At 44.6% G+C, this 25,614-nt stretch overlaps 1 protein-coding gene and 1 non-coding gene across 3 annotated transcripts; both read right to left on the bottom strand.

The window, feature by feature from the left end:
• Positions 1-1,733: 1,733 nt before the first annotated feature.
• C1H1orf100 (chromosome 1 C1orf100 homolog) lies at positions 1,734-19,101 on the bottom strand. Of its 2 annotated transcripts, none has more exons than XM_045144777.1 (4): positions 19,046-19,101; positions 11,738-11,833; positions 7,366-7,538; positions 1,734-1,852 (listed from the first exon to the last, which is right to left on the bottom strand). In XM_045144777.1, the coding sequence occupies exons 1-4, from the start codon at positions 19,099-19,101 to the stop codon at positions 1,734-1,736; spliced, it is 444 nt and encodes a 147-aa protein (XP_045000712.1). The 2 variants fall into 2 exon arrangements, with proteins under 2 accessions (XP_045000712.1, XP_045000713.1); XM_045144778.1 differs by having other exon boundaries at positions 7,366-7,442.
• Positions 9,486-9,592, bottom strand: LOC123458100. The gene has a single exon (XR_006635399.1). It is a non-coding gene; the product is annotated as a U6 spliceosomal RNA (small nuclear RNA).
• Positions 19,102-25,614: the final 6,513 nt, after the last annotated feature.

Below are 25,614 nucleotides of genomic sequence, written 5' to 3'. Positions count from 1 at the left end.
GTGAGACCCTACCTCAAAAAAAACAAAAAAACAAAAAAAAAACAACAAAAGTTTTTGGTGTGTGTGGGCACAGGTGTGCATGTCTGTGTGTACATGTGAATGTGGAAGTCAGAGGACAAACTCAGGTGTCATTTCTCAGGTGACATCCACCTTTTTTATTTTTTGTTGATATAGGAACTCTCTCTGGCCTGGAGCTGGCCAAGGAGGCCTAGGGATCCCCCTGCTTCTCTCTCCCCAGCACTGGGATGATGAGGGCAAGTCACCACTCTTGGCTTGGAGAAGATTTTTAACTGGTAAACTTTACTTTGAGGGGTTGAAAAGGAATAACACCAGATGCTGGGGCTGGGGAGAGTCTCCTAGCAACTGGAATGTAAGATTCCTTTCTTTGGGATCATTTCTGTTCTTTGGGACCTAACCCTCTAGCTCTTTGCCCCAGGAGTTGACGTCGACTTGCCAGTGTTACTTCTTGCTGAGAAGGGAGGCTAACTTTTCTATGAATAGACTTTCAGCTAAGTCTCCTCTTTATGGTCCTACGTCTTCCCAGAGTCCTGTGCTGTCGCTGAGCGTCTGCATCCAGTCACTTCAGTAATCTCTTACTTGCTAACCTCATCTCCTTCCTTCTCTTCTTGCTCATCCTCCAATATTAATGCAGTTATTAAGCAGATACAATTCTAATATAGTCTTATCTGACTCCATGTATAACCCTGCCATAAAAATAAGTAGGAGGCCAGGCGTGGTGGCGCATGCTTTTAATCCCAGCACTCAAGGGAGGCAGAGATAAGAGGATCACTGTGAGTTGGAGACTACCCTGAAAGTACATAGTGAAGTCCAGGTCAGCCTGGGCTAGAACAGGACCCCACCTACCTAGAAAAACAACAAAAACTAAAAAGGAGCTGGACGTGGCGGTGTACACGTTTAATCCCAGTGCTCAGGAGGCAGAGGTAGGTAGATCACCGAGAGTCCGAGGCCAGGAAAAGAAAGAAAAAGGCTGGAGAGACAGCTTAGAGGTTAATGCACTTGCCTACAAAGCAAAGGACCCAGGTTTGATTACCCTAGACCCATGTAAACCAGATGTACAAGGTGGCACATGCATCTTGGAGTTCATTTGCAGTGGATAGAGACCTGCATGCCCATTCTCTCTCATCTGCCTTTCTCGCTCTCAAATAAAATAAATAAATAAATAGAAATAAGAAGCTGGGTATGGTGGCACACACCTTTAATCCCAGCCCTAGGGAGGCAGAGGTAGGATAATCACTGTGAGTTCGAGGCCACCCTGAGACTATGTAGTAAATTCTAGGTCAGCCTTGGCCAGAATGAAACCCTACCTTGAAAACAAAACCAACCAAACAAACAAACAAAAAAGAAACTAAGAAGCCAAAAAGAAAAAGAGAAAGTTTGAAGTTTGCCAGAATCAGCAACAAGTCCGGGTGGGGGGTGGGGACTAAGATCATATGACAAGTCTCCTTTTATTTTTCTTTTTTGTGATGCTGAGGATAAAATCCAGGGCCTGACTTATGCTACCCAAACCCTAATCTATCACCCTCCACAGACAGAAAGTTTTCAAGGTTGGATCTTGACTTCCTGATCAACTTACCCAGAAAAGCATTTGCAACATGTAGATTTTGTAGGATTTGAGCAGCTATTTGAATCACACTGAAAAGCAATTCTGCTACCATTAACTTAGTTTAGGGTTCACTGAAAATGGCAAAAGTGATTTTCTTTGAATGCCATACTTATTTTAATTTAAAAGCATTTCTTGCAAAGTTGCTTCCATCTTCACAACCGGAGGGTTCTGACAGCAAATTAAGAGGCCAAGGATTTGATGAAAGAGTGGCTAATTTCCAGTCCCAACCTGGAATTTAAAACAAATTAGTGATTTTAAGACTACTTACTCCTAAATTTAAACACACCATCTTTATAACAATTGGGCATAATAGCAAAATATTTTTTAAATTTAAATTTAATTTATTTATTTGGGAGAGAGATAGAAAGGGAGAGAGAAAGTGGGCCCACCAGGGCCTTCAGCCACTGTAAACGAACTCCAGATGCATGCACCACCTTGTGCATCTGGCTTATGTGGGTCCTGGGAAATTGAACCTGGGTCCTTTGGCTTTGCAGGCAAATGCCTTAACTGCTAAGCCATCTCTCCAGCCCCAAAATAATGTTTATTGGATTTAAACTAAAGGGATGTATTTAAAATATGGAAGAGGGAACTTAGTGAAAGGCTGTTTCTTTAGCTCAGTCTCTAAGAGGCAGATTATTGGATTGTGCCAAAATATAAATAAAATACATGTACTTGCGTTTTGAAGTCCTGTTCAGTTCTATATTATCAATGGCCCACTTTGTGTCATCTTTGTATCAAGCTGCATTTTTAAAATTTATTTCTTTGCAAGTATAGAGAGAAGAGAGACAGAATGGGCATGCCAGGGACTCCAGCTGCTGCAAACAAACTCCAGGCCCATGCGCCCCACTTTGTGCATCTGGCTTTATTTGAGTACTGGGGAATCGAACCCCAGTTGTTAGGCTTTGAAGGCAGGCACCTTAACCACTGAGCCATCTCTCCAGCCCCTCAAATTGCATTTGTTGCTACCCCTACATTCACACACATTTGAGTGTCCTCTGGTCATAACTCCTAGCCTACAATTTTAGCTCTGATTATAAAGGAAGTTGTGGGGCTAGCGAGATGGCTTAGCGGTTAAGGTACTTGCCTTCAAAACCAAAGGACTCAGGTTCGACTTCCCAGGACCCACGTAAGCCAGATGCACAAGGGGCACATGAGTCTGGAATTCATTTGCAGTGGCTAGAGGCCCTGGTGCGACCATTCTCTCTCTCTCTCTCTACCTGCCTATTTCTGTATATATCTCTCTCTTAAATAAATAAAAATAAAATATTTAAAAATAAATAAATGAAGGAAGTTGTGACAGAAGGACACTCCCGTGGGTATGAATGTTGGAAGGCATGGATTGAGTACTGCAATCACTGAGGAGAAAGGCATGAAGAAGAGACTGATATGTTTCAATGATAGCGTCATAACCAAACATTTGACTATTAGGTATTTTATTTACCATAGCTCTGATAATCAGTGACCATCAGAAATACACTGGTAAATGCCACCATCCCAGACACTCGTCTGCCCAAGTTGACACAGTTTAGGAGATGGAGCCACATTTAATCCAGGATTCTCAAATTCCAAAGTCCAAAATCTCTTCATGCTTCTCTCCCACCATCTTTATCACCTCAATATCATTTAAAGAAACAAACATTTGGGGCAGGAGAAATGGCTCAGTGGTTAAGATGCTTGTCTGCAAAGCCTAAAGACCCAGGTTCGATTCCCCAGTACCCATATAAACCCAGATGCACAAGGTGGCACATGCTTCTGGAGTTTATTTGCAGTGGCTAGAGGCTTGGTGTGTCCATTCTTTCTCTCTATCTGCCTCTTTCTCCCTCATATAAATAAATAAAATATATTTTAAAAAAAGAAATAGGGCTGGAGAGACGACTTATCAGTTAAGGTACTTGCCTGCAAAGCCTAAGATGCTATTCCTCAGGACCCATGTAAACCAAATGCACAAGGTGGTGCACACATCTGGAGTTTGTTTCTAGTGGCTGGAGGTCCTGGCACACCCATCCTCTCTTTCTTTTCTCTATCTGTCTTTGATTACAAATAAATAAATAAAAATATTTTTATAAAGCTGGGCATTGTGGTGCACATCTTTAATCCCAGCACTGGGGAGGCAGAGGTAGGAGGATTGCTGTGAGTTCTAGGTCAGCCTGAGACTACATAGTGAATTCCAGGTTAGCCTGGAATAGAGCAAAACCCTACCTTAAAAAAACCAAAAAGAAAAAGAAAGTATTTTAAGAAAGAATGAGCTGGGTGGTGCACACCTTTAATCCCAGCACTCAGGAGGCAGAGGTAGGAGGATCACTGTGGGTTCGAGGCTACCCTGAGAAGACATAGTGAATTCCAGGTTATCCTGGGCTAGAGCAAGACCTTACCTCGAAAAACAGAAAACAAAAACAAAAACAGGCTGAGGAGATGACTCAGTGAGGAAAGCCTTGCTATGGGAGTATGAGGACCTGAGTTTGAATCCCCAGAACACACATCAGTGTTCAGTGCCTGCCTATAATCCCAGTGCTTCAACGGAGACCAGAAGTCCCTGGGAGCAGGCTGACTAGCTTATATAGCTGCATCAGCGAATCCTGGGTTTAGTGAAAGCCTGTCTCAATAAATCAGATGGACAGTGTTGACACCTGACCTCAGCCTGTGACCTCCACATGCATCCATGTACCCTTACAACACACATGCCCATGTACCCTCACACGTGTGTGTCCACATAAATACAAACACACATGCACACCAACACATACACATGCAAAGAAAAAAAAAAAGAATTAAAAAACTACATTAATCCAGACGATGACTAGAAATGCACACTGTGCGGGTGCAAGCCCGTGTGCTGTGTAGCAGTCTTTTAGCTGATGAGTCATCTCTCTAGCCCCAAGGTATTTTACATTATGTTTTTATCCAGGTGTGATTTTTGGCTGTTGTCGGTACCAGGTTCATTATGGAGTCAAAGAGCAGTCATGGCCTTCTTGGGAATTATACTATATTCTAGGGAAATAAATTAGAGTAGTGTATCCATATGAGAACTTCTGTTCAACAGCCCTGGGTGAATCGGGTTGTAGGACTCACTCTGGGGCTGAGTCATTCACACACTCAGCCAGGGGCATTCGCTGGTAAGTGTCATGAGCAGCTGTGATCAACCACAGATATGCTCTATATGTTGGAAATATATGGGAATATTGTATGCAACAAGTCTTTCCATTTTCTTACCATGAACAGAGTGAATTGTTCGTGTGGTTTTGTAGTGGTGCCTCTTTGGGAAGAGGTCATTGAAAATACAATGAAAAACTGGGGCTAGAGAGATGGCTTAGCAATTAAGGCACTTGCCCGCAAAGCCTAAGGACCCGGGCTGGATTCCCCAGAACCCACATGAGCCACATGCACGAGATAGCACATGCATCTGGAGCTCGTTTGCAGTGGCTAAGAGGCCCTGGATGCCTCTTCTCTCCCTCCAAACCTCTCTCATAAATAAATCAAAAAATTTGAGGGCCACAGGGAAGCTTTAGCAAACGTGCTAAGAATTCTGTGTATTCCAAATAGTGTGATGCTGCAATAGCACGGCTGGAAAAGGACGGAGGGGCTTGTCCTTCCTCCCCCTCCTGCGTTTCGGCTCATTCTGGCTGGCTACTCTCCTAAGTGGCCTTCAGCTCAACCATAGCCCACCCTTTTGTGCGTTCTAGAACCCAGCTTCACCTTCACTGTAACCCTCTTAGCCCAGACCTTTCTTGTCCATCTCTGGCCCCCCTCCAGCTTCATGTCCCGCTCCCCCACCCCTGGCTCAAGTCTCTCAAGCTCCGCCTGTCTCCATTGGGTCCCTACGGTGCTGTCTGCTGTCCCTGCTCGTTTGGGCACAAGCTGCAGCTCTCTTCTCTGGGGATAAGAGATTGGAAAGGAGTTCCTTGCCACTGCCCTTCTTAAATGAATTCTGCGGTTCAGGCTGGCCTTGAGCTTGCAATCCTCTTGTTTCAGCCTCCCAAGTATCTAGAATAGGTGTAGGCCTGTGCCACCAAATCACCCCTCATTGTGCTTTTTTTTTTCCTTGCAAGGTAGGGTCTCACCATAGGTCAGACTGACATGGAATTCACTATGCAGTCTCCAGGTGGCCTCCAACTCAAGGCGATCCAACTACCTCTGCCTCCCGAGTGCTGGGATTAAAGGCATGCGCCATGAGGCCCAGCTTACTTTTTTCTGTCTTTCTTTCTTCCTTCCTTCCTTCTTTCTCTTTTTTTATTTTATTTATTTATTTGAGAGACAGAGACAGAAAGAGGCAGAGAGAGAGATAGAGAAGAGAGAATGGGCACACCAGGGCCTTCAGCCACTGTAAACAAACTCCAGATGCATGCACCACCTTGTGCATCTGGCTTACATGGGTCCTGGGGAATTGAACCTGGGTCCTGTGACTTTGCAAGCAAGTGCCTTAACTGCTAAGCCTTTTCTCCAGCCCTCTATTTATTTCTTTTTAAATTGAATAAAAAAAAGAGAGATAGGTTTTGGTTTTTTTTTTTTTTTTTTTTTTGTAGGCAAGCCCTACATACTGGACTTCTTTAATGCAAGAGAGTGAGAGCAAGAGCAAGAGAGAAAGAGAAAGAGCGGGGGAGAGAGGGAGAATTGGCATGCCAGGGCCTCCAGCCACTGTAATCAAACTCCAGATACGTGTGCCATCTTGTGCACATGTGCGACCTTGCATCACCTTGTATGTCTGGTTGACAGGATCTGAAGTGTTGAACCTGGGTCCTTAGGCTTCACAGGCAAGTGCCTTCATGGTTAAGCTATCTCTCCAGCCTGAAAGAGACTATCTTTAAAGAAAAACCTATTAGATAACTAGTAATGCAGGAGGCACACTTGGCTGGGACAGAAGCAACATAGCTTCAGAGTTGGCCACGCTTGGGAACGCCGTGGTCTGGGTGGGAAGCTGCCTTGTTTTGGCTCCTAGTTGTGTGATTTGGGGCTTGCTCATAAGTGGGCCCAGCAGCTTGGCCTCACTAACTGTAAAATGAGGAAAATAACAGCACTTATTCCAGAGAGCTGTCCTGGGACTAAATATGTGCCTGCCACAGTATGGTAACCCCCAAAACGCTGGCAATTGCTCATTTAGAAAGTGTTGGCAACTCATCCAATGCAGTAAAATCTAAAGCATTGAGGACACAGCAACACGAGCAATGCTTAAATTGTGTCATGTGACCATCCCAGGACTGCCTCTGTCCCACTTAGGGCCCTCACACATGCCACAAGCACAGAGCTATGCTGCAAGGAAAGTCGAGAATTCCTACAGTGTGCTATTCATGTGTTGAGTAAATGTCATAGTGATTTAAAACTGAATGAAGGGCTGGAGGGATGGCTTAGCGGTTAAGGCATTTGTCTGCAAAGCCAAGGGACCCAGGTTTGATTCCCCAGGACCCATGTTAGCCAGATGCACAAGGGGGTGCAAGTGTCTGGAATTCATTTACAGTGGCTGGAGGCCCTGCCATGCCCATTCTCTCCTCTCTCTCTCTCTCTCTCTCTCTAATAAATAAATAAAAATAAATAAAAATATTTTTTAAAAAAAACTGAAGAAAAAGAGGTCTCAGGTGCAAAGATCTAGAAACAGAGGAAGGAAAATGCCTGGGCGGCACCCAGACCCACAGATCTACCTCTGCCCACAACCTGACTGCTTCCCCAACCATGCCCCCTGAGGTGGCAAGCCCATCAGATGCCAGTCTCTCACAGTCTCTCCGTGAGGCAAGGGCACTGGGCTGACTCACCAGGCTTGTAGAATGGCAGGGAGTAGTCTCTTTGGTACGTGGATTCATTATACCATGACACTGTGGGCTTCGAGCCTCTCCGAAAGCAAATGTAGCGAATGAGCGTTTGTTGGTCTAACTGGGGCTGATAGGAAGATTTTCCCGGGGATGGAATTGCCAAATCGGTGAGGGGGCTAAAATGGAAAAGGAAATCGGCAGCTGAGCACCCACCGGAGGAGGGTGCAAGAACATCAGCTGCAGTCTGCTCCCCGAAGTGGGGAGGAGGCCAACAGGACAGGTTCGCTCAGGGATTGTAGTCGGTGGGGTTTCCTTCAGTATCCCTCTTTTCTCTCCATCACGGGTCGCAGAAGGTGACCGCCATGAAATCACGCCGGCCCTGCCCATGCTAATGGCTGTGGCCTGCACTCCACATCTCACTGGGGCTCTTGCCCTGTTGTAACTTCATTATAGCCATCTAGGTCCTTACAGGAACCAGTGCATTCTCTTAGCTAGACCAACCCTGTGGGGCACCTTGGCATTCTATAAGCCTGAAATCGCTGATAGATCACCTTCCTACTCAGATATCCTACAAAGATGAAAGTAGGAATCAAACTGCAATGGCTAAACATCTTCACCCACCCGTGATAGTTTTTATCTGCCATCGCAACTGGCTTAACATGTGAAAGGACCCATCAGCACAAGAAGAAAAATGTCATGTTTGCCTAATTGGGTAAAAATTTAATTGGTTTTTTTTTTTTTGGTTTTTAGAGGTAAGTTTCACTCTAGTCCAGGCTGACCTGGAATTCACTGTGTAGTCTCAGGCTGACCTCTAACTCATGGTGGTCCTCTTATTTCTGCCACCCGAGTGCTGGGATTAAAGGCGTGTGCCACCATGTTCTGCTGTAACTTTCTTTTTAAAGAAAGAGTATGTTGGCAGGCAGAAATGGAGCAGTTCTGTCTGAAGTTCAGAAAAGGCAAAAGTAGCCAGACATAGTGGTTCATGCCTGTAGTCTCAGCATTTGGGAGGCTGAGCCAGTGGAATCACAAGTTTTAGGGCTACACAGTGAACCCTTGTCTCAAAAATTTAAGAAAAAAAACAAGAGTATAAATCTGACTCTAGCTGGGCGTGATGGCGCACGCCTTTAATCCCAGCTCTCAGGAGGCAGAGGTAGGAAGTTCTAGGTCACCCTGAGACTACATAGTGAATTCCAGGTCAGCCTGGGCTAGTAAGACCTTGCCTCAGAAAACAAAACAAAAACTGAGTGTAGGTGTGGGACAGTGAATGAGGGGTGCACGCTGGTTAGGACGCTCTGTGCTGGATAGACCTGGGGAACCATAAGAAAACCCATGATCTCCTCTACTTGTTCTTATGCCATGCTCAACAGGCTCTTGACCTTATAAAGCAGAGATGTCTAAGAGATGGCCGGGAGAATTCCTACAAAAGAGGAATCCTGCCCATCAGAACATCAGCTGTCTGGTGAAGGTGTCCGTCTCCTGTGAGTCTGGGTGTCTGTGGTGGTTTGAAATGTCCCCCATAGACTCATGTGCTTTTTTATTTTATTTTATTTTTTTTCGTGTGTTTTGAATACTTGTCCCAAGTTGGTGGCAACTGGCGAAGGTTGTGGAGCTCACAGGGTGGGCCTTGAGGTTTATTAGTCCAGCCCACTTGGTGTTCAGAGCTTGCTCTACTCAGACTTCTTCCTTCCTGTTGTTATGACAGGATGTGATGACCAGCTGTCTGCTATGTCATGCTTTCCTGGCCACAGTGAAATGTTCCCTTGAAGCTGTCAGCCATGAAATAAACACTTAAAAAAAAATTTTTTTTAATTTAATTAAATAGTTTTGTATTCAGTAAATACAGTCAGTTTGGTACCATTGTTAGGCTCATCCGTGACCTACCTCCTCTCCTTGGCCCCTCCTTGTTGAGGTGTATGGGTTGTGCATTGTGGAGTTAGCCACAGTTATGGGTAAGATAAATGTCTCCACATATCATGACCCAACATGTGGCTCTGACATTCTTTCCGCCCCCTCTTCCGCAAAATTTCCCTGAGCCATGTTGGGTTCATTTTTGGTCTGCTTCAGTGCTGAGGTGTTGGGGGCCTCTGGGGCTCTGGCTCTCTGATTTGGTAGGAGTTGATTTTAAAAATATGGAACGCTTCACGAATTTGCGTGTCATCCTTGCGCAGGGGCCATGCTAATCTTCTCTGTATCATTCCAATTTTAGTGTATGTGCTGCCGAAGCGAGCACAGATAAACACTTTTGTTCCATAAATGGCTTATGGTCTGGTGTTTTCTCCCAGCCTGGACAATGCAGTGAGAACTTGTCTCAAAATCTTAAGCAACAGAGTTTATTCTAAGCATGTTTTTGAGTTAGAACTAAGAGCTTTGCCACGTAAGTCAGATGCACAAAGTGGTGCATACATATGGAGTTTGTTTGCAGCGGCTAGAGGCCCTGGCATACCTAGTCTCTCTCTCTCTCTCTCTCTCTCTCTCTCTCTCTCTCTGTCTCTCTCTCTCCCTTTCTCTGTGTCTTTGTATCTCTGCTTGCAATTAAATAAATAAAGTAAGAACTAAGAGCCTTGAACTGAGAAAATATAGATGAATTTTAATCACAACATTGACTTTAACTGTGACCTTAGCCAAGACATACCACTTCTTTATGCTATATTTTATTCATCTAAGTGGATGAAAATGACCTCAAAGTTACTTCCAGTCATTTAAATAAAGACTGTATATTGCTCTAAATATAGATGTTCACCATATCCTTCCCCACATGGAAGATCACTGGGGTTGGTTATATTAAAGTCAACTAAGAGAAGAGAAATTCTAATATATACTAGATAATGAATTCAAAATGATAGTAGTCATATTGAGTGCTTATTATGTCTTAGAAAAAAAAAATTTTTTTTTTTTTTGAAACAGGATCTCATGTGTTCCAGGCTGGCTGTGGAACTTACCATACATCCAAGGATGACCTTAAACTTTTGATCTTCCCTCCATCTTCTGAGGGCTGATATTACAGGCATGAGCCATCACACCCAGTATTATGCAGTGCTGGGGATGTAATTCAGGGCTTCATGCATGATAAGCAAGCGCTCTACAGCTGAGCTCTGTCTCCAGCCCTGTCTTAGAATTTTATATCAACTCTCTTATTTAACATATAAAGCATCTGATACTCAGAGAAGGAATGAAAATTTCCCGGGACCAAACATTTCATAAATGACTCAAACTGCTGCTTTTACCTGCCAGAGCTTCTAGCTCTCTGAACTAGAAAATAAGGAAACAGGATCTATCTTTGTCTTTTCTGTGAAAACCACACCTAGAAGGGCGGAAACCATTTAGTCCAAATTCATAAGTTTGCAGAGAATAAAACTGAATCTAAGCAAGCTTAAGTTATTTGGCCAATTTGAAATTCGAAACTCTATGTTTCTTTAATCCCTTCAGTGATCTAATAAAATTCTATTTTATTGCTGATTTTAAAAGTACTATATGATCACTGGGTGTGGAGGGGGATTGCTGTGAGTTCGAGACCACCCTGAGACTGTATAGTGAATTCCAAGATCAGCCTGGGCTAGAACGAAAGCCTATCTCGAAACAAGCAAACAAACAAAAAGTAATATATGATATTTTGAGACAGTGTAAAGTAGAGAAAAAAAAAAAAAAATTCCAGGGGCCGGAGAGATGGCTCAGCAGCTAAAGGCCTCATTCAATTCCCACGTAGAAGTGGATCCAAAGTGGCACATCCATTGGTGAGTCCAATGTCTGTGTTGTCCTTTTACTTCTACATGGACAACCACATACACACAAAAATAAATAAGGGAAAATTTAGAAAACAAAGCAGAAAATACTCATAGTCTCATCATTCATGGGAAAAGAGAGCAAAATCAGATGGCATTTCTGGCTCAGAAGTAGAGCTCGTATTTGGCATACATGAGGTTCTGGGTTTAACTCGAGCACCAGAAACCCTCAAATAAAACCCACATGAAAACTCAAAAAGCTCCGACATTTTAAATAGTTTTGTATAGTTCCTTCCAAACCTTTTCTAGCCATTAAGTAATATGTTGTTATCGTTACCATCATTATTTTTATTAATAATAAGATCATGGAGCTCATCTTTTTCCCAGTTAACATTTTAGCTCTGGTAATATTCTTGGAAATGAAGAATTAGGAATGTGGGCTGAAGAGATGGCTTAGTAGTTAAGGCGCTTGTCTGCAAAGCCCAGGGACCCACGTTTGAGTCCCTAGCACCCATGTCAGCCAGATGCACAAGGTGGCACATGCGTCTGGAGTTACTATGGAGTGGCTAGAGAACCTGGTGTGCCCATTCTCTCTCTGCCGCCCTCCATAAAAAATAAATAAATAATTTTTAAAAAGACTTAGGAATGTGTCTTACCTGGAATCCCTCTTCACACTGTTATCCAAATGGACCCTTGCCAATTGCCCAGGGTAGTAGCCTCGGACATCCTTCCCTTGGTGGGAAATGAACATGCTAGTGGAGAAAGTAGATGAGAAAGAGGCAGTCATTACAGTTAGTTCTATCTGCTGTGGGATGATAGGAAGTACACCTGGACTTTGTCCCTCTTTTTGGCAACTAAACCCAGCGGGGTTTCCAGACAGTGCCCTTGTTATTCATAACAAGCCTCTTTTTTTTTTTTTTTTTTTTTTTAACCAGGCTACAGTCTATGGTACTGGCTGGTCTCCCTTCCCTACAACCTCCAGCATCTAGATAAGATGTGATTTTTACATTAATGTTTAAGGAACTTAAAAAATATTTTATTTATTTATTTGAGAGAGGGAAACAAGCAGAGTGAGAGCGAGCGAGAGAGACAGAAAGTATGGGCATGCCAGGGCCTTCAGCCACTGCAAATGAACTCCAGATGCATGCGTCCCCTTGTACATCCGGCTTACATTGGTCCTGGAGAATTGAATCGAGGTCCTGTGGCTTTGCAGGCAAGTGCCTTAACCGCTAAGCCATCTCTCCAGCCCTTTTTAAATATTTTTTTTAAATATTTTTTGTCCATTATTTATTTATTTATTTGAGACTGACAGACACAGAGAGAAAGACAGATAGAGGGAGAGAGACAGAATGGGCACGCCAAGGCTTCCAGCCACTGCAAACGAACTCCAGACGCATGCGCCCCCTTGTGCATCTGGCTAACCGAGCCTCGAACCGGGGTCCTTAGGCTTCACAGGCAAGCGCTTAACTGCTAAGCCGTCTCTCCAGTCCTTAAATATTTTTTAATTTTTATTCTATTTAAGGAAATATTTAACATGGCAGGTATTAGGTTCAAAATAGTAGGGGAAAGGAAAGGAGGAAGGGAGGGAGGGAAACGGGGAAAGAATAAAGTTGCAGGTTGGAGGGATGGCTCAGTGGATGAGGCACCTGCCTCGCAAACAGACCCCACATAAAAGGCTGGCACCTGTGACCCCAGCACACTGATGGGGAAATATGCAGTGGAGATGGGAGAACTCCTCAGAAACCCGAAGCTCCGAAGCAGCAAGAGCGAGAATGAGAGTGATGAGGTGAGGAGGAGGGAGAGAAAGGAAAAGGGGAAGAAGCAGAGTGGGGGGAGCCCCAGCCTCAAAGGCGATGGATGACAAGGGCCGACACCAGAAAGTTGCCTACTGACCCCCACATGCACTCAAACATGCACACACACACACACACACACACACACCATGTCTCAACATTGCCACTGGCTGGCGACCAGGCCCTCAACCCATGGGCCTTTAGGGGCCATTTAAGATCTGAATGATCTTAATAATCTGAATGGGGCCAGAATGGGGCCAGAATGAGGCTGGCTGTCCAGTGTGACTCAAGGCAGGTGCTGAGCAGAGCACGTCCCACCCGACGGGGAACACAGGGCCTCCGGGAGCTCTCATTTTCAGAATAACCACAGTCTGCCCAGTGGCTGGGACAGCATGAGTCAACTCTGAATTGCAGCGGGGGGGGGGGGGGGGGTTAAGTCATAAGAGAGAGAAATTGGCGCAGAAAAAAAGGAAAAAATGACATTTCTGGGTGCTTGGGAGGCTGAGGCATTGCTTTTTAAGGCAAGCGTCCAGCTTCTTTTCTTTTCTTTCTTTTTTTGTATTTTCTTTTTTCAAGGTAGGGTCTCTCTTGATCTAGCCCAGGCTGACCTGGAGTTCACTATGTAATCTCAGGGTGGCCTGGAACTCATGGCGATGCTCCTATCTCTGTCTCCCGAGCCACACCCGTTTCTAAGTGCTACCTGGGAAGGGTTCCCCTGGGGCCAGGCTGCAAGTTCATGTAGGGGCTAAAGGCATGTGCCACCACCTCTTTTCCCTCCTAGTCCTTCCCCTCTCCCCTCGCCACTTTTTTGATTCCCTTTCCCTTTTGTCCTTTTTTAATTTGTTGTTTTTTCCCTTCTGTGCCGTGCGTTGGAACACCTAGGCAAGCACTGAGCTACATCCTTGAGCATCTTCTTATCTTTATTTTATTTTGAAACAGGGTCACTCTGAGTTGCTCTGGCTGGCCTCAAACTATGATCCTTCATCTTAGCTTCCCGAGTGCTGGGAATACAGGCCTTTGCCCGGCTCCCTTCAGTTCTTTGGTGAATTTGCCAAGCACCATGTGACCTTCACTTTGAACATAACAAAGCTTCCAATGCAGAGATTAAAATAGTGAGTTTTGGGCTGGAGAGATGGCTTAGCGGTTAAGCGCTTGCCTGTGAAGCCTGAGGACCCCTGTTCGAGGCTCGATTCCCCAGGACCCACATTAGCCAGATGCACAAGGGGGCGCACGCGTCTGGAATTCATTTGCAGTGGCTGGAGGCCCTGGCACGCCCATTCTCCCACTCTCTCTCTCTATCTGCCTCTTTCTCTGTCTGTTGCTCTCAAATAAATTAATAAACATAAACAAAAAAAAATTTAAATAGTGAGTTTCAGCCGGGTGTGGTGGTGCACGCCTTTAGTCCCAGCAGCAGTAGGAGGATCACTGTGAGTTCAAGGCCACCCTGAGACTGCATAGTGAATTCCCAGGTCAGCCTGAGCTAGAGTGAGCGCCTACCTCAAAAAACCAAAAAAGAAAAAAAAAAGTGAGTTTTTTTGTTTGTTTGTTTTTAAAGAGACTCTTTTCTGCCTGAGCAGAAATGCCTGCCCCCCCCCCCACACTAAAGCTATACAGAGAGGGGTCCAGCTTCCCTGGTAGACGCAAGCATGACGCAGTGCTGAGTGACTTGACCCCCCGCGTACTGTGCCAGGTCCAGGGTTCTTCACACACAATGACTGACTTGACTTTCCGGAGTCCCGAGTCAGCCATAGACAGCGCCTTCCTTGTCAGGCCGGAGGGTCATGGCTGTGGCTGGTTCCATTGTGCATTATTTACAAGTGCCTGATAGCTTGGCTCTCTGAGGTGATGAGTTCAGTCCACAGGAGAGCAGACCTGTCCCCTGGGAAGGTGGCTGAAACTGGACTTCGCCACAGACAAAATTCAGCATGCACAGTGGGCGGGGGGGAGTCAAGAGTGTTGATTCTGTCAGAGCCTGTACCAACACCAGAGTAACAGCATGTGTCATTGTGACTGTGCCTCACCCCTGACAAAGAGTTTATTGATGAAAAGAGAGAGAGAATGGGTGTGCCAGAGCCTCCAGCCAGTGCAAATGAAATCCAGACACATGTGCTACCTTGTGCATCTGGCTTATGTGGGTACTGGGGAATTGAACCTGGGTCCTTAAGCTTCATAGGCAAGCATCTTAACTACTAAGCCATCTTTCCAGCCCAACAAAACACTTTTGTAAAGATGATCACACTTAATTCTCAGTCACATTGCAAAGCAAATATTATGAGCTCCTAGTTTTTATAACTGTTTTGTAACGGTAAAACGTTCAGAGAGGTTAAATGGGCTTTCTAAATACCACCCAGCCAGTAAACACCGCAGCCATGAATCAAACCCAATCCCTTATTCCACATGATATCCAGTGTCATCTACTTTTGTCGCAGAGAGTTCAGCTGTTCCTTCTTGAACTCTGTGGGCTGGAAGGATGGCTTAGCAGTTAAGGCACTTGCCTGCAAAGCCAAAGGACCCAGGTTCGATTCCCTAGGATCCACATAAGCCAGATGCACAAGGTGGTGCATGTGTCTGGGGCTGGAGGTCCTGGTGTGCATCTTTTTCTCTCTCCCTCTTTTTCTCTCTCAAGTAGATAGAAATGAAAATTTAAAAAGCCTGATGCAGTCTGGAGAGATGGCTTAGCAGTTAAGCGCTTGCCTGTGACACCTAAGGACCCTGGTTTGAGGCTCGATTTCCCAGGACCCACGTTAGCCAGATGCATAAGGGGGCGCACACATCTGGAGTTCGTTTGCAGTGGCTGGAAGCACTGACGTGCCCATTCTCTCTCTCTCTCTCTCTCTCTCTCTTTCTGCCTCTTTCTCTCTCTCTGTCACTCTCAAATAAATAAATAAAATAAAAATGAACAAAAAAAATTAAAAAAAAAAAGCCTGATGCTTGGTGAATCTCCCATCTATGGACAAACAACAAATAGGGGTAATGAACTAAAAGAACAGGAAAAGCAGTGAAGACATGGCGATGTTATCTAGACAAGGTTTCTACATTCTCTGGTAACGTTAGGTATGTAACTTCCTTTTCCACATGCTCATTATGATGGCTAATATTTTTTTTTTTTTTTTGAGGTAGGGTTTCACTCTAGTCCAGGCTGACCTGGAATTCACTATGTAGTCTCAGGGTGGCATTGAACTCACAGTGATCCTCCTACCTCTGCCTCCCGAGTGCTGGGATTAAAGGCGTGCGCCACCATGCCCGGCTATGATGGCTAATCTTGATTGTCAACTTTCCAGTATTCAAAATCACCCAAGAGGGCTGGAGAGATGGCTTAGTCATTAAGGCATTTGCCCGTGAAGCCTAAGGACCCAGGTTTGATTCCCCAGTACCCAACTAGGCCAGATGTACAAGGTGGCACATGTGTCTGGAGTTAATTTGCAGTGGCTGGAGATCCTGGTGTGCCCATTCTCTCTCTTTGTCTTTCTCTCTCTCTCTGTCTCTCTGCCTCTCTCTCTCTAAAATAAATTAATAAGATTTAATTTAAAAAGATAAAATCAGCCAGGTGTGGTGGCACATGCCTTTGATCCCAGCACTCAGGAGGCACAGGTAGGAGGATTGTCATGAATTTGAGACTACATAGTGAATTCCAGGTCAGTCTGGACTAGAGTGACAGCCTACCTAAAAAAAAAAAAAGAAATTAAAATCACCTAAGAGACACACCTCTGAGCATGTCTGTGAGGGTGTTCCGGAGAGGAGAATGTGAGCTGGGAGGGCACCATGCCCACTTTTGGTCCCAGCACTCTGAAGGTTGAGGTAGGAGGAGCACCCTGAAATTGGAGGCCAGCCTGAGACTAATTGCAGGTCAGCATGACCCACAGCGTGAACTCAAGAAACAAAACAAAAAGAAAGAAAGAAAGAAAGAAAGAAAGAAAGAAAGAAAGAAAGAAAGAAAGAAAGAAAGAAAGAAAGAAAGAAAGAAAGAGAGAAAAGTGGGTGAGCTGAGCATCAGCATTCATCTCTCTCTGCTGTCTGACTGTGGACGGAATGTGACCAGTTTCCTCACTCTGATGGACTGTAACCTTGAACCAAGAGCCAAAATAAACCTTCCTTATATCACTTTTGTCAGGCATTTTGTCACAGCAGTGAGAAGAATCACTAATGCACTCCTCTCGTGAAGTTCTGAGCTGCCACAGGGCCAAGGGACTGAAAATTCTGCAACTGTGAGCCAAAACACATTTTTTTTACCTCAAGTATTTTGTTGGGTGGGGGATTCAAGGTACGGTCTCACTCTAGCCCAGGCTGACCTGGAATTCCCTCTGTAGTCTCAGGGTGGCCTTGAACTCATGGCGATCCTTCTACCTCTGCCTTCCAAGTGCTGGGATTAAAGGCATGAGCCACCTCGCCTGGCATCAAGTATTTTATTTTATTTTATTTTGACACAGAGAGAGGGAGAGAGAGAGAGAGAAACAGAGAGAAAGAGAGCATTCACTAGGACCTCTAGCCACTGCAAATGAGTTCTAGACACTTATGCCACCTTGGGCATCTGCTTTATGTGGGACCTGGAGAATCAAGCCTGTGTCTTTAGGCTTTACAGGCAAGTGCCTTAACCGCTAAGCCATCTCTCCAGCTTTACCTCTAGTATTTTTATCACAGTGATGCCAACTTGAATGGCGCAGGAACACTTTGATGGGAGAACTATCCTGGAAGCTGAATGGCTTGGACTTGTTGAGGACTGGACTGACTATTGTTGACAAGGCATGATGTCATCAGAGAGCCACCCCACAGGAAGCCCTGGAGGTGGAGAGTGGGGTACCAAGTTTAATGCAGGTGTGGTGAAATGCCCTAGCTCACCTCATGTCGTTTTGGTGGTAAGTGTGAGTGAGCTGAGTACAGGCCAGTCTGAAGCCTTCAAGGGGCTCAGGGGTGTGGCACTGTGTTCTCCTTGAACCTCAAGTGCCCCAGGGTGCTGCTGGCTCAGGCAAGACCCAGGGGCCGATGTGGCTAACCAGAGGTCCAGACAGCAGCAGCAGCTGGTTAAGATTTGTTTCCATTTCCCCAGGCCAGGAGCCCACACTAGTCAGGGCAATCTCTCACACATACACAGGAAGACCAAAGACTCGTGGGAGGGCAGAAAACAATCTCTGCCCCTTCTCCACGCTGCTTCCTAGTCAGGCAATTTTTAGGGTCAGAAGAGCAGACTTCGCTTTCCCTGGAAAGAGGGTTCTGAAGGAACGCAGGAAGGGAATACCCTTCTGCTCACCCTTCAGTCATTTCTAGGAGAACTGTGTTTAAAATAATGGACTATTAAAGTAAACACAAGACAGGCTCAAATCCACCAAGGCAATGGGATTAGAAGAGGCTTGCTCCAATTATGAGATAGCAGGAAGAAAGCTAAGCTAGGTGAGGAGGGGGCGGGAGGGAATGATGCAGGGAGAAAGATAAAGTGGTGCATATTCCAGACTTACGCGTGTATGTCTGTATGTGCACAACACAGGGGACCAATGTGTGACGTCGAAGCGGAAGCGGGGACTGTGTGCAAGGTGAGAGAAGGGGAGATGATCCAGGGAGGGGAGGCAAATAGGGCCAAGGAATGAGGGAGGGAAATGTCATAATGAAACCCATTATTTTGTATATTAGCTAACGTTAGTTGTAAAAGAGAAAGAAAATTTAAAAAGAGGCGGGTCCTAAAGTCACAATATGAGGATTGCGGCCCCAGTATCCCAGCATCTAAGTCTCTGTGGATCCCTCAGCAGATGGTGAAGGGAGAGGCAGGTTAGCATTTGCAGCACCGCCTGCCATCTCTCAGCAATATGAATTCAGCACAATAAAACTCGGCTCAGGCTTATTTGATAGGTCTCCTGAACCTAAGTCCTCCTTGGTCTTTCTGTGCGTGATGTGCTCCCATATTGCAGAGGCATGGAGGCTGTTTTACCCCAAGGAGAGTGCATGGTTCTCATTCAAAATTTGGGTTTGAGCCCTTCAGTTTTCCTGTTAAAGGCCTTCCCAAGAGGAAACCAACATCTTTCCAGTATGTTGTGAATTGTGGATCTTGGCTTCTGCAATAAGGAAGGGAATTCCCTTTCTTACAACTCCTAGGCACTCCCACAAACCCTGCAGCAGTCTCCTGTGAATGTCCTAGCTGTAGGGTGAGCAATTCTAATTCCCAGGGTGCAATCAGAACATCACCTGGGTGGGATCACTGGGCGACGATCAATAAATTCTCGGAGTCGTATGGCAGTCATGATCGGTGGAAATCTGAAAAAAAAGTTATGGAGTGAAATTTCATATTTGCCACTTATGTACATTTCCAGGTATAAGATATTGCTACAGTTTAAATTTGGAATATCCCCCAGAGGCCCACATGTTGACGGCTTGGTCTTATTGGGCGGTGATGGAACCTTAAGAGTGGGACCTAGTGGAAGGACTTTAGGTCACCAGAGCACACCCTGAAGAGGATATTGGTATCCCAACTTCTCTTTCTCTGTTTTTCCCCCTGGCCACTATGATGTGAACACACCTCTGTCACATGCCCCTGCTACAATGTACTGTCTTGTAACAGGCAAAGAAACAGGATCAAGTGCCTATGGACAGAAACATCTGAAACTAAGGCAGGACAGAAAGACAGGAAATTATGGAGACATGGCAACAGAATGAAGTTCCTTACTGTAGAATCTGTTTAAAAATCAGAAATTTCAATACAACTGATAAAATTTCTACAGAAATAGTGCTTGCTTCCCTAAAGGGATCTCATGCAAGGATGTTAAAAAAAAAAAATAACCCACTCAGTTCTTAGGACCATTTAAGGACTCCTCTCTCATCCCTAAACCCAAACAATATTCCTCATAAAGCCACCATACAACTTCATTTACAAAAGGAAGTTAAGTAAAACAGCTCATTTTAAAAATTAATTTACTTTTTAGAGAGAGCGCACATGAGAGAGAGTGTATGAGAATTGGTGCATCAGGGCCTCAGCCAATGCAATCAAACTCCAGGCACTTGCACCACCTAGTGGTCATGTGCAACCTTGCGCTTGCCTCATCTTTTGTGTATCTGGCTTACTTGGGATCTGGAGAGTTGAACATGGGTTCTTAAGCTTTGCAGGTAAGTGCCTTAACTGCTAAACCAGCTTGCCAGCCCTACTTTTACTTTTTAAAATTACTTTTTAAACTATGCTTAAGTTTTAAGCTGTGTTGGAAATTACATCCTTTGAGTGAGGTATCTTAGAAAGCCACAGAATATGTATAAAGATACCTAAATGCAACTCTTCTTTTTTTTTTTTGGCTCAGTTTTATTTTTAACTCTTCATTTTTTTTTTTAACTTAAAAATATATTTTAGGCTGGAGAGATGGCGTAGCGGTTAAGGCATGCCTGCAAAGCCAAAAGACCCAGGTTCAATTCCCCAGGACCCATGTAATCCAGATGCACAGGGGGCACATATGTCTGGAATTTGTTTGCAGTGGCTGGAGGCCCTGATGTACCCATTCTCTCTCTCTCTCTGTCTCTCTCTTTGCCTATTTCTCTCTCTCAAATATTTTTTGCAAATATTATTTGCAAGAGGAGAGAGCTAAAGAGAGGAAGAGAGCGAGAGGGGGAGGGGGAGAGAGAGAATGTGTGCACCAGGGCCTCTAGCCACTGCAAATCAACTCCAGATGCATGCACTACTTTGCACATCTGGTTTTACGTGGGTACTGAAGAATTGAACCTGGGTCATTAGGCATTGCAGGCAAGTGCCTTAACCACTGAGCAATCTCTCCAGCCTGTTTTTTCAAAACTTTTATTGGCAACCTCAGTTCATATAGAAAATATGCCATGATCATAATTCCTTTTCACCCCCCTCTTTTGACATCCTTGCACCAAATCCCTTCTTTCCAAGTAGTCTCTCTTCTGTTTTGATGTTATCATTTTTCCCTCCTGGTATTCAGGTCTTGTGTAGGTGATGTCAGCCACTGTGAGGTCATGAATGCCACACCACATGTCTGCAAAACAGTATTGCAAATCACTCCTCTCCTTCTTTTGGCTCTTACGTCCCTTCCACCACTTCTTCCACAATGGATTTGAGCCTTGGAGGGTGTGATAGAGATGTCTCAATTAGTGCTGAATACTCTCATGTCTTCTCAGCACTAAAGTGAGTTTGGAGTCTCCCCAGTGGTCACCTAAATGCAACTCATTAACTTTGCACAACTCTGACTTATCCTGAAATTCTTTTCTGCACTGTAGTCACAGGTCTGGCTTTACCTCAGTAGAGGTCCCTGGAGGGCAAGGGACCTCTGCCTCAGATAACTGGTGGCATGCTGGATTGCATTTCCTTGATGAAAGCATGAATCCAAATGAACATTTTCCCTTACAAAGCTGGTTATCTTGAGTACTTTTTATTTTATTTTATTTATTTATTTTGGTTTTTCAAGGCAGGGTCTTGCTCTAGTCCAGGCTGACCTGGAATTCACTCTGTAGTCTCAGGGTGGCCTCGAACTCATGGCAATCCACCTACCTCTGCCTCCCGAGTGCTGGGATTAAAGGCGTGCGCCACCCCGCCTGGCTATCTTGAGTATTTTATCATAGCGACATAAAGCTCACTAACAGTTGTCCAGTACGACAAGCCCATCTTGAAGGAATCACAGTAAGAAACTACAGTGTTGGAAGAATGTCGCATCGTTTAGGGGAGAAGCAGCAAACGTGATGGAAAGACACAGCGCAGATAGAAGACGTCTGTAATCACCAGAGACTGCACTAGAACGGCAGGGGCCCCCTTTCTGATTTCTTAGTGAGACTTGCTACTCGTCAGCTTGTAAGACGAAGCTTACATTTCCCAGAACCCTCCCAACCACAATTCTGGATGTGAGATCGTCGTCCGTCAGATGTGCTTGCGTGGGGTCTGGAAGGGGGAAATGGCGCTTTTGGTCTTTACTGCTGGCCGGCCAAGTTGTGAAGATGTGGTTTTCTGCAACACAGCTCCAGTGCCCCACCTCCGACTTTGGGGGTGTCCAGATACAGCCACTGTGAAGGCAGCAGTCGAACTCGTGAGTCCCAGGGTTCAACCCCGAGCTTAGGGTAGAGAGAGGGCAGTGCAAGATGGTTGTTTTGGAGGCAGCTTTCTGAGTTTTATGGAGTTGTTCTAGAAGTTTCCTAGAGGTCCCACCCGGCCTGTCCAGTGATTTTTTTTTTTAAAGTTCTTCCTTCTTAATACTGAGCACTTTTCTGTTTTCTATATTACCTCAGACTTCACCATATACTGTGTTGTTTCTTGTCTAAAATTTTACAATATTCCTTTTTTTTTTTTACTGAAGACTTGCTTTTTTTAAAAATTTTTAAATTTTTATTAACATTTTCCATGATTATAAAAAAATATCCCATGGTAATTCCCTCCCTCCTCCCTGACACTTTCCCCTTTGAAATTCCATTCTCCATCATATTACCTCCCCATCACAATCATTGTACTTACATATATACAATATCCACCTATTAAGTACCCTCCTCCCTTAAGACTTGTTTTTCATAAGCAAGCTATTACATTTAAATATTCCCATGAGTGAGTCCATGAGGAGGAGGCAAAGTGGATGTGAGAATGGTAGAAGAATGTCGAACTGTTTGTGGTATACCACTTTCTCTACGTATGTAGGCTACGTAGCTCTCTGCCTAGAGAGAGCTGAGGCTCAATAGGCATAAAGGAGCAACCCCGCATAGCAGGAGAACGCTGGATGGCCCGAGGCCGGTCAGTGCTCAGCTGCGTGTATTGACTGTAATACCTCTGTGGGGGTTAAATGAGGAGACACAATGATGTGCGTGGGTGTGCTCTGTAATCTTCAAAGCACATTTGAGGAAGGAGAAATACAAGCTTCTATTCATGAGCATATAACATGTCGTGTAGCATGCATTAACTGACAAGAGCCTCCTAGCAACCCTGCCGAACAGTTAATAACTGCTGCACTCACAAGAAAATAGAGGCAGAGAAGGTGAGTCACTTGCACAGGTTACAAGGGAACCAGGACTGGAATCCTCTGGCCCCAGAACATTCATCTTGACTGTGTTATATCAAAATAGTCCAGAGCCCCGAGAGACCATCAGCCGAGACAAAACCAGGACTATTTACAAGAAGCCAGGAGAAAAGGAAAAAAAAGGCTTGGAAAGAAATGTAAGTGAGGCTTCCCTCTCCCCTTTCATAGTCAATGCTAGCTCTTCCCATAGGCGTGCTAGTGGTTTTATTTTAATTCAAAGCAATTTAAAATTTTCAGCAGCTTTACACTATAATAATTATAATAGAATAGTTGGCTAATCAGAAGGGACTATTCGTTAGTGTATTCTTGCTTGTTCCTGCTGTTGTTTTAAGGCAGAATCTCACCCTAGTCCAAGTTGGCCTGAAACTCACTCTGTAGCCCCAGTGTGGCCTTGAACTCATGGCATCCCTCCTATCTCAGCCTCTCAAGAGCTGGGCCTAAAGGTGTGCATGCCTTTAGTATCAGGCCTGGCAGATAGTGTATTTTATATTTTATTTTTATTTATTTGAAAGAGAGAAAGAAGGAGAGAGAGAGAGGGAGAGAATGGTCATATCAGGGCCTTCAGCCACTAACAACGAACTCCAGATGCATGCACCACATTGTGCATCTGGCTTACGTGGGTCCTGGGAAATCAAACCTGGGTCCATTGACTTTGCTGGCTAGTGCCTTAACTGCTAAGCCATCTCTTTAGCCCCAGATAGTGTATTAAAATTGATTTATTTAAAATCATACAGATATAGAGAGAAGAGAGAGAGAGGGAGAGAATGCATGTTCCAGGGCCTCCAGCTGCTGCAAGTGAACTCCAGATGCATGTACCGCCACCCTGTGCATCTGGCTTTACATGGGTACTAGGGAATCAAGCCTGGGTTGTTAGACTTTGCAGGCAAGTGGATTAACGCCTGAACCATCTCTCTAGCCTGACAGTGTATTTTTTAAATTAACATGTATTAATTGTACATATGAACATGGTTCAGTGTGGTATTTCCATACATACGTGTTCACTGATCAAATCCAAACTCCATTTTCCACACTTGCTCTCCCTTCCTCTATAGTAATCACTATCTACTTACAGGTCAACTGTTTTGAGTCTCCACATATGAGAGGGGACATGCAATATTTGTCTTTTTAAAAATTTTGTTTATTTTTATTTATTTATTTGAAAGCGACAGACAGACAAAGAGGGAGAGAGAGAGAGAATGGGCATGCCAGGGCCTCTAGCCATTGTAAACAAACTCCAGATGCGTGCGCCCCCTTGTGCATCTAGCTAACGTGGGTCCTGGGGAATCAAGCCTCAAACCAAGGTCCTTAGGCTTCACCGGCAAGCGCTTAGCAGTCGGCCTAGATGCCCATTGACAGGTGAGAGGATAAATAAAATGTGGTATGTGGGCTGGAGAGATGGCTTAGCAGTTAAGGCATTTGCCTGCAAATCCAAAGGACCCATGGCTGATTCCCCAGGATCCACATAAGCCAGATGCACAAGGTGGCTCATGTGTCTGGAGTTTGTTTGCAGAGGCTGGAGGCCCTGGCACGCCCATTTCTCTCTCTCTCTCATAAATTAAAAAAAAGAGAGAATAAAGAGAATGTGGTATATGAACGCAATGGACAGTTATTCAGCCATAAAAAGAATGGAGTCCTCTAATTACAGTAAAATGGATGAGACTAGAGTACATTATATTAAGTAAAATAAGCCCAACATAGAAAGACAGATACTGGGCTGGAGAGATGGCTTAGCAGTTAAGGCTCCTGTCTGAGAAACCCAAGGACCCAGGTTCAACTCTCCAGATCCTATGTAAGTCGTACGCACAGAGGCAAGGCAAGCACAAGGCCAAAAGTGTCTTGAGTTTGATTACAGTGGCTGAGGCCTGACGTTCCAATTCTCTCTCTCTAAATAAATTAATAAAAACAAAAAAAAAAAAAAAGAAAGAAAAGAAAGAATGAGAACTAAGAGGCTTTACTTCAGTAGAAGTGAAACGCTGGAGAGGAAACACGCTGTCTAGGACATTATCCTACTGATGAGTTGATGCCTAAGCGAGCTCTTAGACTGATCACCAGCCCGTGTCTGCTTGCGATTACAGACCTGTCATTCAGCATCTTTAAAAAATGTTTTCTAATGTAGAGGAACACCAAATTATATTTGCTGTCATCAATGAACCTCTCCTGGATACATAAGAAAATGGATTTTGGTAAGTTATATAAGCACATTTCAATCTTAAAATATAGCACATGTTATGAACATGTGGTACCCCCCCCCCCATCCCTTCTGTAGTAACAGCCTGTACAACTGTTCTCAGAACCAGGAGCAGTGTAACTTTGATCTCCTCTCAACCATATAAAAAATTTCAGGACTGAGCCGGGAGTGGTGGCGTAGGCCTTTAATCCCAGCACTTGGGAGGCAGAGGTAGGAGAATTGCCAAGAGTCCGAGGCCACCCTGAGACTACATAGTGAATTCCAGGTCAGCCTGGGCTAGAGTGAGACCCTACCTCGAAAAACCAAAACATACACACACACAAAAAAAAAAAAAAGGACTGGAGAGATGCTTTAGTGGTTAAGGTGCTTGCTTATAAAGCCTACAGACCCAGGTTTGATTCCCCAGTACCCACAAACCAGATGCACAAGGTGACACCATCATCTGGAGTTCATTGCAGGGGCTGGAGGCCCTGGCCTACCCATTATCTCTCTTTTTATCTACCTGTTTCTCTCTCTCTCAAATAAATAAATAAAATATAATAAAACAACTTAGTTGATGTAATGGAATATTTTCA

This window comes from Jaculus jaculus, chromosome 1 (genome assembly GCF_020740685.1).
Source record: "Jaculus jaculus isolate mJacJac1 chromosome 1, mJacJac1.mat.Y.cur, whole genome shotgun sequence".
In the NCBI taxonomy this organism is placed as follows: Eukaryota; Metazoa; Chordata; class Mammalia; order Rodentia; family Dipodidae; genus Jaculus; species Jaculus jaculus.
The sequence above is the reverse complement of the archived record's forward strand: the minus strand, read 5'-3'. Positions and strand labels throughout refer to the sequence as shown.

Bases quoted from the DNA above. Each gene is read 5' to 3' on its own strand.
- C1H1orf100 (XM_045144777.1), bottom strand. From the start codon at position 19,101: ATGACTGCCATACGACTCCGAGAATTTATTGATCGTCGCCCAGTGATC. The intron at 7,539-11,737 runs GTAAGACACATT...TTTCCATTTTAG, and splicing joins AGTGTGAAGAGGGATTCCAG to CCCCCTCACCGATTTGGCAA. The intron at 1,853-7,365 runs GTGAGTCAGCCC...TTTAAATTCCAG, and splicing joins CCTGCCATTCTACAAGCCTG to GTTGGGACTGGAAATTAGCC.